Source organism: Poecilia reticulata, chromosome 8, assembly GCF_904066995.2.
Source record: "Poecilia reticulata chromosome 8, P_reticulata-male-v2, whole genome shotgun sequence".
Classification (NCBI taxonomy): domain Eukaryota; kingdom Metazoa; phylum Chordata; class Actinopteri; order Cyprinodontiformes; family Poeciliidae; genus Poecilia; species Poecilia reticulata.
The window spans coordinates 26,823,109-26,843,321 of record NC_088837.1 but is presented as its reverse complement, the minus strand read 5'-3'; the positions used below and the strand labels follow the sequence as shown (position 1 = coordinate 26,843,321).

The 20,213-nt window shown below is 42.2% G+C and overlaps 1 protein-coding gene across 1 annotated transcript in view; it reads right to left on the bottom strand.

Annotated features, from left to right (window-relative positions):
- Nucleotides 1-20,213, bottom strand: part of stx1b (syntaxin 1B) — a 49,799-nt gene that overhangs the window by 24,124 nt on the left and 5,462 nt on the right. Inside the window, exons 2-3 of the mRNA XM_008417139.3 lie at nt 2,398-2,472; nt 1,902-2,001 (exon numbers count right to left, since the gene is read on the bottom strand). Coding sequence (XP_008415361.1) covers nt 1,902-2,001; nt 2,398-2,472 — 175 coding nt within the window. The remainder of the gene's footprint in view (nt 1-1,901; nt 2,002-2,397; nt 2,473-20,213) is intronic.

Genomic DNA, 20,213 nt, shown 5'->3' with positions numbered 1-20,213 from the left:
TGAATAAATCCTCTAAAAATATTTCTGTCTGAGGTTATTCTGCAGCAGTTTGAATTATAGTCAGGCTTTTTGCACGTCGCCATTCTGGATCTGAGGGATGGTGCAGCGATTCACGCTCTGGTCAGAAATATTTACAGGTTGAGCTGCAGCTACAACTGTCACTCTGAACTCACCAAAGGGGGTTTTCTAAAATACACCAAGTCTCTACATTTATTAAATATGTTTACAGTGACATAAATAAGGCTCATCGCTGCCGGAGGTCATTTCATTTACACCTCATATCAACGTTAAACTGGTGCTGGAGTCTTTCAAGAGCAAACACATTTAGAAGTGCAGTTAGCGCTTTAGCATTAGCTTCCCCTAAATATCATTTTGGTGTAGCGCTTTAGCATTAGCTGTGCTAATGTTTATGATTAGTGGTTTGGAGTTAGTGCAGCTAACGTTAGCTAGAGATGTCGCCCCACATTATAATTCTTAAGTCGATAACCAAAACCTCGATACAGATTTAAAATATTTTTAAAATTAAAGTTTACAAAATAGCTAAGAAACTTAATGATTCAGAATTTATCCAGAAAAATTCATTTAGTGAAAGCTTAGTGCGCAAAATTGCTAACATGCTAAGCTAAATGTTAGCTGCATTAGTGTGCCAACCACAGGTTTTGTCACTGTTATTGGAGATGGATCTTGATGTCATTCATAGTGTTGATTAAATGTTTTTCTTTGTCCTTCCGATTGATTATTCAGTCGATATGAAGCCACTGATGGCCTCTCCGGGTTTACAGCCTCAGGAGAAACTTTGTTTTCCCTCCAACTATAGTTAAAGCTCCCAACATGAACAGAGCTAATGGTCGTTACTCACATGAGGCCAACCTGGTGTCTCCTCCGAGCTTAATGTCGCGTCATGCAGTTTAAAAATCAGGATCATGCAGAAGAAGAAAAGAAACACGGAACAGATGGAAAACAAACAGAAAGTCATTTATCATGCAGAAGAAACTAAACCACAGAGAAAACATGCAGGAGGGAAACACCAAACTCATCAGGACAGCTTTAACATGTCGGGTTTCTGGCTCTGACCGACCCAGAAAGGTCCAGAACCGGACTCAGTCTGGACATCGACCCGTTTGCTGTGGACCGGGCTGCAGGCCACGGTGCCGACTGAGTCATTCCTGCTGAGTCAGAGCCGGCCGGGTCGGACCGGGTCGGACACGGCGCTGGGAGCTCAGGACCCGTTTAACGCTCGGTGTTTACGACCCGAGATGGGTTTCTGTCTGGTCCCAGAACCAGGCTCCAGGTGTTTAAAACCTTCTGGAGCCGGATACCTGTCGGACCCAGAACCAGTCCTGCTTCGGGTCTGAGGTTAGCAGCACAGAACGGAGGGATGAAATGTGGCATAACGCTCCCAAAGCTCACCCAGGAGCCAATCAGGAAGCTGGATAAGTTCTGGCATCACCGGATCGGGAATGTTTACCTGCGAACCGGACCAATGGATCAGGAAAAGGGAAAGACAGGGAATAATGCAACAGGACTCTGCTGACCAGCATAGGATCATTCGGACCTTTGTCATAAAGAACAAAGTTACTCTAACACGGATCTGTGGCCCAGCAGGAGGATTTACAGCGATTGGTTTCTGCCGATCAGATCGATGGATCAGGAGAAACCGGGCCACTGAACCCAAACATCAACGGAACGAAGCAGAGATCTGGACCCGAGGCTGAGCTGCAGCCAACAGCGGAAACGGGTCGGCCTGGTGGTCCGGACTCAAAGCCCAAGGGTCACGTGACCCTCCTTTCACACAGTCTGAGCCCGGTTCTGCAGAACCGTCCACCGCTGTGTTTCCACGCTGGACCCGACCAGAACTCTGTGGACGTGCAGATGTGAGCAGAGGGAAGAGGGCGGCTTACTTTCGTCAGGGTTCGGCGCGGCCAGGATGGCGCTGTGCTGCTTCTTCACCTGCTCCACGTCCTCGGACAGCTTCTCTATGCAGCCCCGGATCTCCTCCACCTGAACGGGACGGACAGTTTCCGTAAAAACATGAATTACTTTAAACATCTGGAGTGAGAAGAGTCCGTTTCTTCTGTCCGACAGGTGGCTGGAGGGATTGCTGACCTAAATGATCCCACATCATCCCAACCTGGAATAGCTTAACATCATTCCAGCAGCATCCTGGTGAAGTTACTGGAATCAAACCACTTTATCTGAATATCAGGATTATTTGATGTTAATGTACTTTAATCTGAAAATTATTCAGAAACTATCCTAATGTGTTTGTGGTGTTAGCTTAGCATAATGCTGCCGTTATCCAAACCTGCCCCAACGTGACCTCTACGAACCTTTTCTCAGTGTTGGGCTGCAGCTGGTTGCCTTGGTGATGCACCTGTCCGTGTTTCTGGGTCTCACCTGTTCAAAGAACTCGTCCATGAAGTGGTCCCTGTCGACTTGCACCACCTCTTCATCATCATCGCTGTCCTTAGCCTGCGGACACAAAGAGGATGAAGATGAGGCTCTGAGCACCTCTGATTGGCTCCCTGGTGAAATAAAATCTGTGACATCATGACAGACAAGACGAGTTTAAGCCAATTAAAGCTGCAAACTGGATGGATGGCCGATCGCAGCGTGTCCTGAACTGACCATCAGTTTAATTTCCATCAGCTGGAGTTACTCCGCCTCCAGAGAAATCTGTTGTTTCTCTGTCGAGCCTCAAACCTCTGAACTGGATTTAATGGGTCCATATTTCAAGCATCTGATGGGACGATCCATGAAGTCAATAAGTGAGTCTGGAGAGAAGCTCACTGCTGGAAACGTTGAATAATTAAACATGTGAAAGGACAGAAGGTCAGAGGATCCTGGTGCCTCTAGAAAACCAGTTCAGCAAACTGGCCACTGATCTGTCAGGGTCTTGATGTTCTGGTTCTGACTCAGATTAGATTTATAGAAACGAGTTGAAAACATGGGGCGACGGGCAAACGGCCTCTGAGGATCAGGGACAGCGATCAGACGGCTGCTGTCCGCTGATAAAGTCCAGTCCGGTTCCTCCTCAGACAACCGAACAAACGGCTGTGTGTGTCGGGTCACCAGTCAGAGGGAGATTATCAGCTGGGACAGAGGAGCAAGGCCTGATGGGAAATATTTCACCTCCTTAACGGGTATTTATCGACCTGAACAGAACCAATAGTTCAGAAACAAACCGGGTTGAAAGCAGCTGGAGCTGAACCGGGTCAGACCGGGCCAAGCAGAAGGTTCTGCTGAGGTTTTAGGTTTTACTGGAGCTTTTTTCAGTTGGATCTTACAGAATCTAACTGGATCTACATGGGCTCACTGGTTCTGACAAGATCTAAATGTATCTGTCCTTCAGCAAACATCGTCCCCAATCCCACCCGATCCCACCTGATCTCACCCGATCTCAACTGATCCCACCTGATCTCACCCGATCCCAACTAATCTCACCCGATCCCACCTGATCTCACCCGATCCCAACTAATCCCACCCGATCCCAAGTGATCCCACCCGATCCTACCTGATCTCACCCGATCCCAACTAATCCCACCCGATACCAACTGATCCCACCCGATCTCACCCGATACCAACTGATCCCACCCGATCCCACCTGATCTCACCCGATCCCAACTGATCCCAACTAATCCCACCCGATCCCAAGTGATCCCACCCGATCCCAACTAATCCCACCCAATCCCACCTGATCTCACCCGATCCCATCTGATCCCAAGTGATCCCACCCGATCCCAACTAATCCCACCCGATCCCAACTAATCCCACCCGATCCCAACTAATCCCACCCAATCCCACCTGATCTCACCCGATCACACCCAATCCCACCCGATCTCACCCGATCCCACCCGATCCCAACTAATCCCACCCGATCCCAAGTGATCCCACCCGAACCCACCCAATCCCACCTGATCTCACCCGATGCCAACTGATCCCATTCAATCCATTTCATTCCAACCAGTCAGCATCAGACTCAGATAATCTCATTCAAGCCGTTTCCAAGGATCTCTGCAGATCTCTTCAGAGATCCTTAACTGAACCAGATGTTCAGAACCGACCCAGACAGCTGCTAGTGAAACCTGAACAGATCTTTTTTCATTGGGTCTTTTAGTTCTCAGGTTCCTGGTTCATGTTGGTGTTCAGTGTTCGCTTCAGGTAGAAGCAGAACTGAGGTTTTCTGGGTTGAGTAGAAACCTTCAGCGAAGCAGCAAAGCGAGTTTTACTGTATCATGTTTGCAGAGCAGAGGTCCAACATGCCTCCGTTCTGCAGATGGTTTGTCGTTCCTGATCGCTTGGGGCCAAAATGCAGCTCATCTGAAACTGGGTCGTTCTACTTCTTCAATTCACAGCTTTAAAAATAATGACTAACGAGCTGCAGATCTGCAGGCGGCGCCGACTCCTCCAGGTTTTAATGACTCAACATGGGGCGCCGACGTCCGACTCCTTAAAATGTCCAGCTTTCTGTCCTCGGACCGTTCTAGCCGTCGGTCCAAAACCTTCTGGGTTCGGATCTGGTTTCAGGGTTCAGTTTGGGTCTGGGTCTTCAGAAAACGCAGCAGCGTGTCAGCGAGCGAGTGTCTGACTCAGACAGGGTCCCTGAAGGCACCGCGGGCCCCTCCCGGTGGAAATCCTCCGCAGACGAAGTGACGGCAGAGGACTCGATAACCTTCAGAGAATCAGCTGATAGGAGAGACTGCAGGAGATAGACCGAGCCCAGACCGATGCCGCCTCAGATAAACAGCAGTGCCATCGGGAAAATTAGGTTAGAGGAAAAACTCCACGCAAAATATAGAAACTAAACATGCAAAGAAAATAAGACCAAAACGGTTAACCAGAAAAATATAAGAATCCCAGAATCAGAAGGAAAAATAACTAAATCTAAACATTTAAAATTTAATATGTTTTTACAATAATTTACAAAAATGCAAATATCAACTGAAATATGAGATTTAGCCAAAATAAATCTGCATGTAAAAATAGTCAATGATGAAGTAAAAACCTATTCACCATAAAATGAAGCTTCATAAAACCAACCAAATCTAAAGCTGAGATTTATCATAACTAAAATATTACTCAAACACTCAGTTACATAAAAATATTCTGAAAATGGAATAAAACAGCTGACCGGACCCGACCGAGAACCAGAACTGAGCCGCAGCACATAAAGCCACATGGGCCCGGTTCTGCAGAACGTCTGGCCCGTTTGTAAAGACTCTGCACCCCCTGATGGGGGCGCTGCTGCAGGCTCCACTGACCCTGATGGGTCCAAATCTGGTTCCTCTGAGAACTTTCAACAACCAGAACAACACAATCAGATCTGATTGAATCCAGGATTTAGACAGATCCATAGCAACAGACAGAGAGGAAGGATGATGATGATGATGGAGGAAGCTCAGACTGGACCTGCTGGTTCTGGTTCTGTCAGTGATTTAAGGGATTAAAGTTTTTCTTATTTTAATCACTAAGTAGAGTCGAACATTAATGTCTTAATTTCAGTTAACTTAAAAAATGAAAATAATCACATTTTTTTAACATACTAAAGTTCCAGTAGGAACCTTTGTATTGCTGTGTTTCAGGTGGGACCGTAAATCTGACGCACAAGCGATTCCTGATCAGATGAACCCTCTTTGGTTCTGGTTCTCCGGAGCAAATCTGGAAAAATCCTCAAAGTCAAACTGGGATTATGGAAAAACAGGAAACGGATCAGAGTGATGACCGGGTCGGGTAAAGTCCGGCTTCCTGTGACCCGGTTCTGATGGATCGGGTCCATCATTCATAGGAGAAATGGGTCCATTTTTTTCTACATTTCTACTGATCTGTTAAAATGTTAAACTTTTTCCACGACGGAGAGAAAATGTTTGAAAATGAAGAAAGTGAATTAAAACTACAGCTTTTCTGTTCTCATCAGAGTCAAATGTTTCCTCCAACATTTTCTAAAATATTCCTGAAACAGAAAACTTTCATTTAAAAAAATAAAAGGATCTTAAATCATCTTCTGCAGGAATAAATATCATAATCAGACGATTTTAACACTTCATTCAGTTCAGAGTGGAATCTGTGTTTTCCTCTGCTGTCCGTCCCGTTGGTCCGGTTTGTTCCCGTCTCTCCTCTTCCTCCTCTTCCTCCTCTTCCTCCTCTTCCTCGCGTCTCCTCTCTGCTCTCACGTCACACACGCTCACATCAGGAGGCTGACCTCAGGTGTCACAGCGAGCTCAATGCCAGCAGAGTGTGTGTTTGCATGCATGGACACACACTCTGCATCCGCGTGTGTGTGAGCAGCAAACCGCGCCAGCAGCATCTTACCCACAATCCTCTGGGAGCGCGGGCTCTTCCCAGAGTCCATCTGTGCTTCCAGTCTCCGACTTTAACAGCCAACAGGAATCTTTCCTGTTTCCTGCTGATCCGGACGCTCGGAATTCAGAGGCTGTCAGGAGCTCCTGAATGCACCACCAGCAGCAGAGCGCGCTACTTAATGATCGGGTCTTCAGAACCAGAACCAGTGAAAATCCTCATGATTCTGCAGTGAGAACCAAAACCGGACCGAAGGTTTTCACTTCAGAGACGATCCGAATCTCCAGACAAACTGGAAAACAACAAAGTGACTGAAAAGTTAAAAAAGGTGCAAAACAGACGCAGAAAAATAACGAAAAGCTTCCAGAAAAAAAAATCCTGCTGAGAAAATAACAAATTTAAAAAAAGTATTTTAAAAGTTGAAAAAAGATGTAAAGCTTCCAAAAACCGTCTGAAAATGGAAAAGCACAGGGAGAGGCTGATGGAGTCGTTTCTCTGCTGTTTTCAGATCCTGATCCTGAATCCGTTTCAGGGTTTGACTCCTCCCACGTCCAGCTAGCTGCTGCTGGAAAACGAGCGAGAAGGACCGCTGCAGCAAACAGGAAGGGGCGGGACGGACTGTCAGTCTCATACCTTATTTGGAAATGGGACCATTGCAATCCGGAAGTGAAGGGGCCGCTATTTCCTATACTTCCGTTTTTATTTTCTTTTGAAATCTGTGATATATTTTCACCTTTAGGAAGGAGTTTCACTCTCAGAATGTATTTTAACTTCTTTCTTTTATTTACTTCAGCGCAGCTGACAGTTTCTAGCAGTTCTGTAGCTTTCGGTGTCCTAAATCTGGTTCTTAGTTGCATCTTTTCGGGGTTGCTACTGCCTCTAGTGGCGTGGGGTGGTAACACAACTAATATAATTCCATTACTAAATCAGAATACCGCAAAGTCTTTATTATTTATTATTAATTCTGGCATTACTGGAGCAGTAAAAGATAAATTCACTCACAAAAGAACATACCTTTTCATTTTCTTAAGGAAATAGAGCTAATTAAATGAGATAAGACCTGAAAGTGGTTCCAGTTTCTCTCGATGGCCAACCTGTTGAAACTCTGGCAAATTTTAAATTCCTTGTGTCATTTTTGGACAGTCAGCTCAACTTGGCTGAAAACACTGACTATATATTTAGGAATTATTCTCAGAGACTCTACCTTTTAAGAAGACCTGGGGTTACCCAGCTAGAGGTTGTTGAGTTAAAATATTAAAACTTGACATCTTAACTCAAGTTTTAACTTTTCATCTCCTCGGCTGGTTTGATCACATGAGCTGCAGACTAACAGAATCTTTTAAGAAGTTTCAGTGGCAGGAATAACAGCAGGTAAAGGTGGTGAAACCAAAAACATCTCTGTCTCAACTGTTTGCTGAAAGAACATGGAAGACGGCAGGAATATTTCAGCAGAGATCATCCATCCTGATTATTTATCAGTTTGACCTCTGACCTCATGAAGGTGTTACTGTTTCCTCTGGCAACTAAGAACATCTATTAGACGTCATTTATTGACGGTGTAATAATTATTCTTAACCAAACTAAATAATGTTTACCTATAGCGTGCTAAGTGTTTAACTCTATTCACAAATTGTTGATAATCAATCAAATCTTGATTCCAGACACTAAAAACGTCCATAGAAAAAGGTAAAAACAAGCAAAATTAGAGAAAAATAAACATGACAAATAAACATGACATGATATTATTGACCGAGTCACAAATAAATGACGCCAATGTTTCCATAATCTTGAAGAAAATCTCACTGTACTAAAAGCTGGATTTACTGAAATTACAATTATATTATTGCATGACATAGATAATCTACACATAGATAATCTACACATAGATAATCTACACATAGATAATCTACACATAGATAATCTACACATGCATTTATACACGAGATTCCTGAGCCCAGCTGCACGTGTGGGAACAGCATCATGTACCAACATGTGAAGAACATCATGTACCAACATGTGAACAGCATCATGTACCAACATGTGAACAGCATCATGTACCAACATGTGAAGAGCATCATGTACCAACATGTGAACAGCATCATGTACCAACATGTGAACAGCATCATGTACCAACATGTGAACAGCATCATGTACCAACATGTGAACAGCATCATGTACCAACATGTGAAGAACATCATGTACCAACATGTGAACAGCATCATGTACCAACATGTGAACAGCATCATGTACCAACATGTGAAGAACATCATGTACCAACATGTGAACAGCATCATGTACCAACATGTGAACAGCATCATGTACCAACATGTGAACAGCATCATGTACCAACATGTGAACAGCATCATGTACCAACATGTGAAGAACATCATGTACCAACATGTGAACAGCATCATGTACCAACATGTGAACAGCATCATGTACCAACATGTGAACAGCATCATGTACCAACATGTGAATAGCATCATGTACCATGTGAACAGCATCATGTACCAACATGTGAACAGCATCATGTACCAACATGTGAACAGCATCATGTACCAACATGTGAACAGCATCATGTACCAACATGTGAACAGCATCATGTACCAACATGTGAACAGCATCATGTACCAACATGTGAACAGCACAGCTCCATCTCTGCTTGGAGCCTCCTGCCATCATTGTAGGACACATGAAGTTTCTGCAGAATATTTTTGTTTGTATCGTCGCCACAGACGGCCGTGTAATAATGTGATACATAAATATGATTTATCGTTTTAGAGTCGAAGGAAAATTTCCTCGTTGATGGATTAAATAGTTTCATCTTATTTTTTTATACATATAAGACTCGACAACAAAAAGTCTCAGAATAACATACATAGCAAAACAAAAATGTGAATTTTTGCTTATATCTGTTTAACAACCTGGTTATTCTTCTGTACCTAATTCATTAGTTTATTGACTTTTAATCAATTAAATTATGTATACGTTGCGAATGGTACTTTTATTATAGTTCATCATGTTTTTCATGTCTCCTTATTTCTTTTGTTCCTCCTATAACTGATGGAGATACATAGATATTATTTATGATGTATAAAAGTATTGTCATTTATTTAGCTCTACATCCTTAAGAAAATGAAAAAATATGTTGTTTTATAAGATAATTTATCTTTTACTGCTCCAGTAATGCCGAAATTAATAATAAATAATAAAGACTTTGTGGTATTCTGATTTAGTAACGTAATTATATTAGTTGTGTTACCACCCCAGGCCGCTAGAGGCAGTAGCAGGCCTGAAAAGATGCGACTTAAGGAGCAGATTTAGAAGTTCACCGAAAACTACAGGATTTTATTAAAACTGTGAGCTGCGCTGAAGTAAATAAAAGATTGAAGTTCAAATACATTCTGAGAGAGAAACACCTTCCTAAAGATGAAAATATATCACAGATTTCAAAAGAAAATAAAAACGGATAATATAGGAAATAGCGCCCCCTTCACTTCGGGAGTGCAATGGTCCCATTTCTAAATTCAAGATTCAAGATTCAAGAGACTTTATTGTCATTCACATCACGTGTTACATGAGGTGGAACGAAATTGAGAGTCACGGCCCCAGTTACATCCAAATATAAAGTATAAAATATAAATAAGGTATGAGACTGACAGTCCGTCCCGCCCCTTCCTGTCCCGCCCCTTCCTGTTTGCTACAGCGAGGTGGACTTGCTTATAAGAGAAGCTAATGATGCATTTCTAAAAACTTTAACAAATATTAATGTATTTAAATTGGGGCCAGGATTTTAATGTGTAAATTTGTATTTATTAATTGCACAGATTTTGATGTGTGAAAGTTTTTCTTCCATATTTTACATAGAAAAGTCCTGAACCGGAACCTTTATATATTTGCTTGTTTCTGGTACGACTGTAAATCTGACGCACAGACAGCATCCGCTGACAGGGAAGGACGATGTCTTTAGTATTTGTGAAAACCCGGATCCACAGTCATCTGAGAAAAACGAAAAATCACTTGGAGTTTCTGCAAAATGCAAAACTTTTTCTTCCACGAGGTTTGAAGAGTCAGAAAACTGATCATATATAATCTAAAACTTATTGGGAATCATATGAAAACATTAAGAACTTAGCTTACCTGGCGTCAGAGCTAGCCAGATAGCTTCACTAATACTTCCAAAGTCTAGACCAATCGAAATGCTAAAAAAAAAGCATTGCAGCCACCAGCCAATCAGTGACAAGCTCTTATGTGTCATTGAAAAAGTAACAGAAAATCTGCAGTTCATGGTTTTATTTTATTTTAATGCTAATATAGTTGCCAGATGAAGTGCCGGTTGGTAACGATCCGACATGTTCCACCCTCTGATTTTAGGTATTTTGCACATTTATTTCTCTCCAGGATAAACATCAGAATATTCTGATCTCAGGGTTTAATTCTTCCTGAAAACCGATTTTTAAAGGTGAATATTTTTTCTTTTTTTATTGAACGGAAAAAAGACTTTAACCTCCTTCTGACTGATCTGATGGTGTTTAATATTTGCTCCTCAAATCGGACATCATGGAATAATGTCTCCGTCTCCATCAGTCCTGGAATCAACGCAGGGCTGACGGCTGTTCAGACGGGGTTGGGATTTCCCGACGCTCCTGAAGGCAGCATGTCTGACGGTTTAGAGCAGAACCACAGAAACCTGGTTCTGATTGTTTCTGCTGAATTATTGAAGCTGTGACCGGGCCGGAGGCTCAGCCTGAGAGCTGAGACGGAGCGGAGCGTCAGCGAGGAGGACGGAGACGCTCGGCTTGTCCTCTGGTCATTTAGAGACCTGAAACCTGCAGCTGAGGGACGAACAGGAAGGAAAGTCTTCCTCAGTATGAAGAGTTGGTGTTTCATGTGCTCACTCTGTGAATACATGATGGACGGATTCGAGACCCTCTGGATAATCAGTAACGACCTTTTAGCCAAGCGGATGGCGACACAGGAAGTGAGAGTCCAGCTTCCTGTCTCCTGATTTTATAGAATCTGCAAAAATTTAAATTCCTAAAAATTATATTTATCCCAAAGCAAAAGTAACTTCTGAGTGGTTGTGGATGGTGATGCTCCAGTGGCAGTCAGTCTTGAAGTGAATCTGAAGAGTCCTCTGACTGAAGACTTGCCGTGTGAGTCCCATGACCATCAGGACATGCTAACAGCTGTTAGCATGCTAACAGAAACCGTTCAGCTGCAAATCATCCAGAACCAGAAGCAACAAATGCCCAAACGTTCAGTCAACCAAACAAATTTACAAAACGCTTCAAAGCTTAAATGTAAGGAGTGGGCGTGTCTACCTGCACTCTGGGCTCGGATTGGACGGAAAACAGGAAGTCCTCTAGCAGTGGGAGACAAACCTACGACTGGATGAAGAAACTGGACATGAAAGAAAGTTAAAAAATGAACCAGTAGGTTCCAGCAGAACCAGATGTTGGTGCCGTGACCCGGTCCATCCTGCACAGAACCAAAATAACAGTCTTTCCTGTTCTGTCATGGCTGTTCTGGTGCTGAAACCTCATTGTTTCAGGATCTAAAGAATGGGTTTCCCAGATTAACTCAGCACCATGTAACGCTGTAAAAGATCCAACTAAACCTGACCGCAGCAGAACACTGCAGGAACATTCCCGACCAGAACCAGGCTGAGCGATAAACCAGAGGATGGAGGGTTGCTGCGGTCCGACCCGCTCAGACTCAGGTGGAGTCCGATAAGACGACCCCACAGAGGTTGATGCAAGAACTGAAACACTGTCTGACTAACGAGGACGTTTAGTGAGCAGCAGAAGGATTTTGGACCAACAGGCTTCGGTCAGTTTAACCCATCAGCCCAACTGTCTGATTTAGATTTCCTTCTCTAAATATGTCAGTAAATCTTTCAACAGAAAGATTTCTTCTTTCTAAAAACATCTGTTAGATTCCAGCAGCTGCACAGCTGAAGCAGGATCAATACCTGACACATCAGGTTGCAGCTCACCTGAGCGTCGACGCTGCACCTGGGATTTATCCACAGATGCTGCATCGTTAAGCGGCTCCTTAACGAGCGACCAAAGCTCAGAAAGCAACAGAAAACCTGGACAAAGTGGCTTCCGAGCAGATAATTAATTAGGCGAGGCTCTAATTGGATAATTAAGACTCTTGTACACACACACACACACACACACACATTCTTGTACTTGTGTCTGTCTGAGGACTTTATATCGACTACCATTTATTTTAGTAACTGCTTCTATGTCTAACCGGACCTCTACATGCCGCCAGTCTAACTTAGCCAGAACTTCATTCACACCGTTACTCTACCTGACCGGTGGAGCAGTGCAACCGGAAACAAGACGAGGAAAATGTCCCCACTTCCTACAGTGACCTCAGTTTGTCGTACAAGTACACACACACACACACACACACACATACACACACACATAAACACATACACACAACAGAACGAAGACTGAAAAAAATATAAAACTTGGGAATCGCCAAGAAAGTAAATATGAAAAAACACCAGTCAGATATAACAGAGATCAAGAAACAAACTTAATAGCAAAGATTGTTTCTAAAATAAAAACTGAAGAAAGTAAACAACACAAAATCACAACAACTGCAATTTTAATTCCAGGTAAATATTGTAAAAATAAAATCCAAAATAAAAATGGAAAAAAAGACACAAAACTGATGATAAAATATAAATTGCATACATATATGGAATCTTTAACTAAATGTTTATTTTTGCCTTCTTCTTTTATTGTAATTCATTTTTAATTCAATATTAGTTTATTTTTGTCTCTAATTCATTATATTTTTTCTATTTTGTGAAATGTCTGTATTTTTAATCTATTTTATATATTTTAGTTTATTTTCTACTTTATTCAACGTTTATTTTCACGATATTTATTTATTCCAATTTATTTTAATTTAATTTATTTGGTCTCTTTTGTTCGTTTTTTTCTGTTCTGGATGTTTGGATGGATTTAATTCTGAGTTGTGACAAAATGACTTTAAAATAAATGAAATGCAACAGAAACGTTCCAAACATTCGTCTGGAGGATGAACTATTTGTCCTGAACTGACCTGGTGTGACCTCAGCAGGGTTCAGTCAGAGGTGGGAGGATGAGGCAGCTCAGGTGATGAAGGTTAGTGACTCACTTCCTGTCAGCGTGAAGGTGAAGCTGAGGCTGTTTGATTCATTCACCTGCACAGCCCTGACTGGGTCACCTGGTTTCTCTCTCTGCTCATTCATTCCCTCCTTCCTGCCGTCTCTGGGTGAAATGATGATGATGATGATGATGATGATGATGATGATGATGAGGTGGTTTCATGTCTGCCATCATCATTTATCACAAATTAAACGCTGCGGCTTCATGAACCGCTCAACATGGCTGACCCTTGTGAAGCCAATGTGCTGTTTCTGTGTTTTAATGTTAATTATTTAAAGCTTTTCCAACATGTCAATGGTTCCTTGCAGCAGGAAGTTCTCTATGACAATCCATTTCCTGTTTCTAAAATATCCTGATTCCACTTCCTGCTCCCCAGAGCGCCGTGCCGTTAGCATTAGCATTAGCGTGTTACCGTTCGGGCTGCAGCTGAAGACGACCCAAACCTCATTTTTGTCTCACATGGGACACAGATTTGAGACTTTTTTCAGTTTTCTTCTTGTTGAACACATTCCTGTTTAAATTAAAGCCCCTTGGACTGTAACTATTACCCAGAATCCTCCTCTCTGGGGCAGTGTGACCCCAGGAAGCAGGGTGGGGTCAGAGAAAGAGACGGGAATTCAAACAGCGATGAATTACAGAGAATTTTTGAATACAGACAAATTTAGTTTTGGAGTTCCACATGGATGTTTCCTCGAGACACGAATAATATTTAATCGTCTCTTTAGAAAAGCTTAAACATTTAATAGCAGTGCTAAATACACAGGTTATGATGTGTAACCATGGAAACAAGGTGTAGTTTTTACAACTGCTAACAGCTGATTAGCATCTCAAAAACTCAAATAATCCCTGAACTTTGACCCCAAATGCCAGAGGAGTTGAAAAGGAGGCTTCATGGTGCAGAGAGAGGAGAATGTTCAGGCCATCTTATCCCCTACTCCAACATCTCTAACGATGCAGAGGATTTAAAGAGGAGCAGCAAAAGTAAAGGAGGTGATGGATTAGCAACTGATGATGTCATCAGGACGTGGAATTTTGTCTCTGATTCCTCGGCATTGAGCTGTTAGCATGTTAGCATCACACAGCAACAGTCTTCAGTCAGAGGTCTGTTCAGGTAAGACTGACTGCTACTTGAGGTACTTCCGGCCCGCAGCATCACCATCCTGTGCCTCGTTGAAGGTCTTTGGATAGTTTGAGTTATGACATGTAGTTTCCTTTTGGGATAAATAGTTGACTTTAAATTTGAAACGATGATGAGACTTCAAACTGTGAAGAGAGACGTTGGTCCAACCAAAGTCGCATCATAACTGTCTGGATATTTTTATGAATTTCTCTTCAAAACACAAACGGGAAGCTCGTGTTGTCTGAAATGAAACATGAGTCCATTTTCCTTCCAAACCACATGAACCGAAAATGGGAAAATCAAAGTTTTTGGTCAAAAATACTCCAAACATTGGGCGGAGCCACTGCAGGTTGACCAATCAGAGCAGACCTGCTTCAGCATCACTTGGATAATAATTGAACCCTAAAAGTTGCTGATGCTGCAGTTCTGTGTAATAAACCAGAACCATAATTAGGTTTTGGCAGCTTCATGTGTCGGACTGCTGACGGCATCAAAACCCTTCATCAGTCTGACCCTCAGAGAACTGGAGCTGCAAAACATCACACCTTCTGTGACATCACCGTGACGTCACGATGACGTCATCGTCTCTACGTGAAGCCAGAAACCAAAACCTGACAGTAACCGACGGTAAGGAGCTGCTCTCTGATTGGCTGAGACAACAAACGAGCGAGCTTTAAAGGATGAGGAAGAGGAGGGTGAGAGGAAGAGGCTCGCCGCGCCGCTGAGGGGGGAGGGGTGCATCTATTATGCATGATGGCACACACACATAACACACACATAAAGGAGGCCAGGGACAACAGAGAGCAGAGACAGCCGTGAGTCACATGACGGTCTGACGGACCAATCGGCTCCAGATCCCCTTCAGTCAGCAGATGCATGGAGGAAAGTCAGAGCATCTCCACTGGCAGCTCGTTTTCAGAGAGGAAGAGGGATTTTCCCATCAGAGACGGTTCTGTTCATGTCTGGATGCGTTTTTAAAAATGAGGACAAAATGTCCTGAAAACCGAAAGATCCCACATGATCTCCAAACTTCCAGATCTTTGAAAGAAACAACCTGCCAGGCAGGAGGCCGGAAATCAATCCTACAAACAATATTTCAATGCAAAAGAAAAATGAAAATCAGAATTTGTCATTTCAGCTCTTTAAAGATTTTGGATCCAGTATTTGTGCAGATCGTGCCTCGATCTTCACGTTTAAAGAAAAAACCTGCATGAGACAGAATAAAACTATTTTTTAGCTTAATTTTTCTGCTTTGGGCGAAAAATTCTTCACATATTTTTCATTATTTTATCACTCATTATTTATGAAAGGCACATTTTATGTTTTTACGTTTATTATTGAGCATTTTTGCTCCTAACATCTGAAGATTTCTGGGATTTAAATCAAAGCTGTTAAAAGCAGGTCAGGAAATTTCAGGACAAACTTGAAATGTCAAAAAATCCAAAACCCATCAGACAAGATATTTTATTGCTCTGCAGATTAATGTTTTTTAAAACTAAGAATAATAAAATACTAAAAAAAAAATCCTCAGAGATGACATTTTCAATGAAATGACTCGGGATCATTGGGGCGGCCATGATGGATTATGACCACAGGAACAACCTCCAACCCTTCTGTTACCAAGTCATGAAGGAATTTTCTCATCTTTCCAACGTCGCTGCTGTTCTCTACTGTCTCCTTCATGAAGCAGGAAAAGGATGAAGATGAAACTGAAACATCTGAGCAGAACACAAGGTCACCGCATAAACTGAATCTCACAAGAAAACAGACAAACAACCTGCAGACGCACCAAAGGGAAATTAGGGAGACCAATAACCAAACAGTTTTCTGACTGGAGTACCCAGAAAGAACCACGCACTGACAAATGGAACAAACTCAAATGGAACAAAAGCGTCTGCAGCCTGAGTGTTCAGACATGCATCATGATTCTGCATCAGAAGACAGATTCTAAATAAAAATGTCTGAAAACGATAATAATGACCTGAAAGCAGTCTGAGTCAGTGAAGGCATCACAAGCCAACCCCACCACTCCTGGTCCGACTCCACATCCAAACAGAACCGGATCAGAAGCTGGAGTCAGTGCTCCGCTAAAGCTGTTAGCTTTTTATCAGCTTGGTGGCCATGCTGTCGCTCTCCAGAGGGCTGTGGCGGCCATCTTTACTGTTGTAAACAGAGTGCTGCTGGGGGATGACTATGTTCTTCCTCTGCGCTTTGTGAACAGCTTCTGGGGTCAGAAGCTAATTTGGAATTGGACATCAAGACCTGCTAAGAGAACATGACTGGTCTCCTTCAACCCTTCGATAGGGTGAGTTCCTGCTGCGTGTTTCCCAGCCTGTCTCCTCCTCCAGCTTTTCTTTGACAGCCTGAACGTTTCTGCAGCGGCCTTGACGTGCCGCTCTGCATCCTTCTGATCAGCTTCCAGTCCTGCTCCCTGATTCCTGCATACGGAGCGGTGAAAGTGACCTCTGTGCGCCTGCAGAAACGCTGAGTTCGTCCTTGATGTGGCTGCTGTTTGACCACTGAGGCAGGAACACCATCAGGGTTCAAATCCTGCAGATTTTACTGCAGCTCAACACGTCATGGTTACCGCATTGGAATATTGGCGAGTCTGCAGACACGTGTTCATTTTCACTGCAGACTTTAACTTAGTTTTAGTCGATTCTCTTGTCATTTTAGGTTTAGTCTAGATTTCGTCCAATGAGCCTTCGTACAGATCAGTTGTTTTTCTGATCTTTTAGGGCTGCAGGGAAAATCATTTCAAATATTGATAAAGTGATCAGCAAAGGACGCAACATTTTGAAGCAAGCGGACTAAAAAAAGCCTGAAGAAAGCAAATCTAAATAGTTTTAAAAAAGGAAGTCATAAATATGACAAGCATGTACAGATTGAGCCCTACTTGCCAGGTTTCCATCAACTGTTTATTTTGTACGTTTTCAGGTGTCACATTCAAAAACGTTGGAAATGGCAAAATTCAAAATAACTTCCTCAATTTTGCAAAAATGTTCAAACTTGAGGTGTTTTTTTCTGAGATTTGTGGTTCATGATAATTTGCAACCTGTGTAGCATCAGCATCTGAGGAAATCACACTCTGCTCAGCCCGATTGATTTATTCCAAACCGGTGACGTTTTAAAAGTTCTCTCAAAATTAGCCTGACAACATGGCTAGTGGTGGTTGTTTAAATTGCCTTACTTCCACATGACTAAAGTTAAATCTGATTGAATGTACGGTAGTCTTATTTCATCATTTTATCTTTTTTATATGCAAACATTTATGTTTTTGCTTAGTTTTCATATCAAAAACTGCAATAGACTTTTAATCAACCAAGTTCTGCCACAGTGACCAGCAGTTACTCTGGTGTAGGTTTTGTCCTCCAGGTCAGTTTGACTGGACTTTTTCTATGGTGTTTTGAAGACATTTCGTCCGTCGTCCCAAACTGACTGTAAACTCGATGGCTTCACTGCTTGGACTAAAGCGGCAGCTGTTTTATCTTATTTTTGTATCTTTGTGTCAGTGTCCAGTGAGGGTATGTCTGCAGAAACTGGGTGAAATGTTAATGATGCATCACTGCGTTCTGTAGCTGAGATGAGATTAAAAACATAAACAAACGTTGGGCTGGGTTTGACTGCGGCCCGTTGGGTCTGAGCCCAGTCGGCCTCTTCATGACTGTTTTAAAGCAACTTCCAGACTTCAAACCGACACCAACACATGCTGACTCATGATCATCAGAAGAAACTAGCGAACAATGAATGGACGTCTGATTTGTTTAATATCTTCCATAAAACATGACAAATAGTCAAAAATGTAAAGTACAAACTGAACTGTTTTTAACTTGGTTTTGAATATTTAATTTGTCCTTCAAGGACCTTAAATGTACAAATAAACAGATCAGCAGCTAGCGTCTCTACAGCTTTATTTTGAAAGCTTTATACAACAGGAAGTGCAGCAGCTCAGTTTGAAAGTCTGATCGGAGCAATCAAAGTGTCCTTGCACGCCTTACCACAGCAGGTGTGTGTGTGTGTGTGTGTGTGTTCTCTAAGTAAATAAAGTCAGACGAACCCAGCCCCGCCCGCCCAGAGCTGCCAGAAGGGCAGAACAAACCAGACCACTTATCCAGGACTGAGCACACACGTCTTTGTTTAGTTTCCATCGTCTGAACCAGGAAGTCCATTTGTCTCCATAAAGCAGGAGGAAGCATTTTTACTAGTGGTGGCACTCATTTAAAATTTTTAATGGAGTTAATTGCAGGATCTGTAATTAATCGTCAATAATTTTATTCAAACCATAGACAAAATGGTTTTGTCTATGGTTTGAATTGAAAATGAGTTTCAATTCAAACTCATTTTTGCTGCTGAATTATTGAATAAATAGACATTGGAGCTAAAAAACAAAGACATTTATATGTTTTAATCTGTTCTTCAGGTTCTTCATCCATCAGATTGGAGCAAACGTTTATTCTGTCCATTGTTCCAGAGTTTCAGGAAGTCCTGATCAGTCATGGAGATTCGTTAGAAAAACAGACTATGGACGCTGACATTAGCGATAGCTGCTACATTTTTAGCATTCAGGTGCTATTTTAGGCCAGCATAGCTTCACTGATAGGCTAACTCCTTTTAGCACAACTTGAACACATTTGTCTTTTCCACCATGCAGTCAGATTGTTTAAAAGCAGAAATTAACCCCCAGCGGGACCAGAGAGAATCAGCTTCGTTGTTCATTACCGTTAGCAGAAGTTGCTTGTGCGTCTGTTTTACAGGTGTACCAGAAACGCATGAAGACAAATGTTCTGGCCAGAAACTTTGAATGTTTTTTTCATTTTATTTTATTAGATTGTTAAAATTTATGCAATTAATTAGTATTTCTATATATTTATCAAAATGTATTGATCTTATTTCTTAAGGGCTTTGTAATTCATCAACAACAATCTATTTTTAATCAAATACCCAATATTTGGCACAGTTGTTGACATAAATTGATTGTATTTGATGAGTGAATCAATAAATTGAGAAATTTGAATCATACTAAATGATTTGCTGCGATTTTGACCTGGTGCAGACTGGATTGTTGCCTTCATGCTATGGTTCATCCTGTTGGACAGATCTAAATGCAGTTGTATTCAAAACCATCAGCTTTACACTCTTCTGAGTCATCCACCTATGTTGGGAAAATTCTCCAGAGGCCTTTTTGTTGAGCGTATTCATTGGATCCACTGCATTCTGATGTAAATGTGTCTTTACAAGTTAGAGGAAGTAAAAACCAGAAACTAAAGAAAAACACGTTCTGGGTTGAAAACATGCAGGCTTGGTGACACTGACAGCACTCTGATCACATTTTCAGCCGTTTGTTTCCTCATGTTGTCAGGATGCCTCATGTCACCTCAGATATTCTCCAGCTGTAGGTTTTAATCATCGTCATTAAACGGTGCTGCTCTCATCACCTCAGGCTGCTTTGCCACCGCCTGAACCTAGCAGGGATCAGGACCGGTCTGATCACTCGCTGGCTCTGCTGATATATAATCGTTCAAACTAATTCAGCTTTCAGATGTTTAAAATCTGCACTGTGATTAATTGAACTTTAAATAATTAAAATTATACAAATATTAGCCCTTTTTAATAAGCCCTAT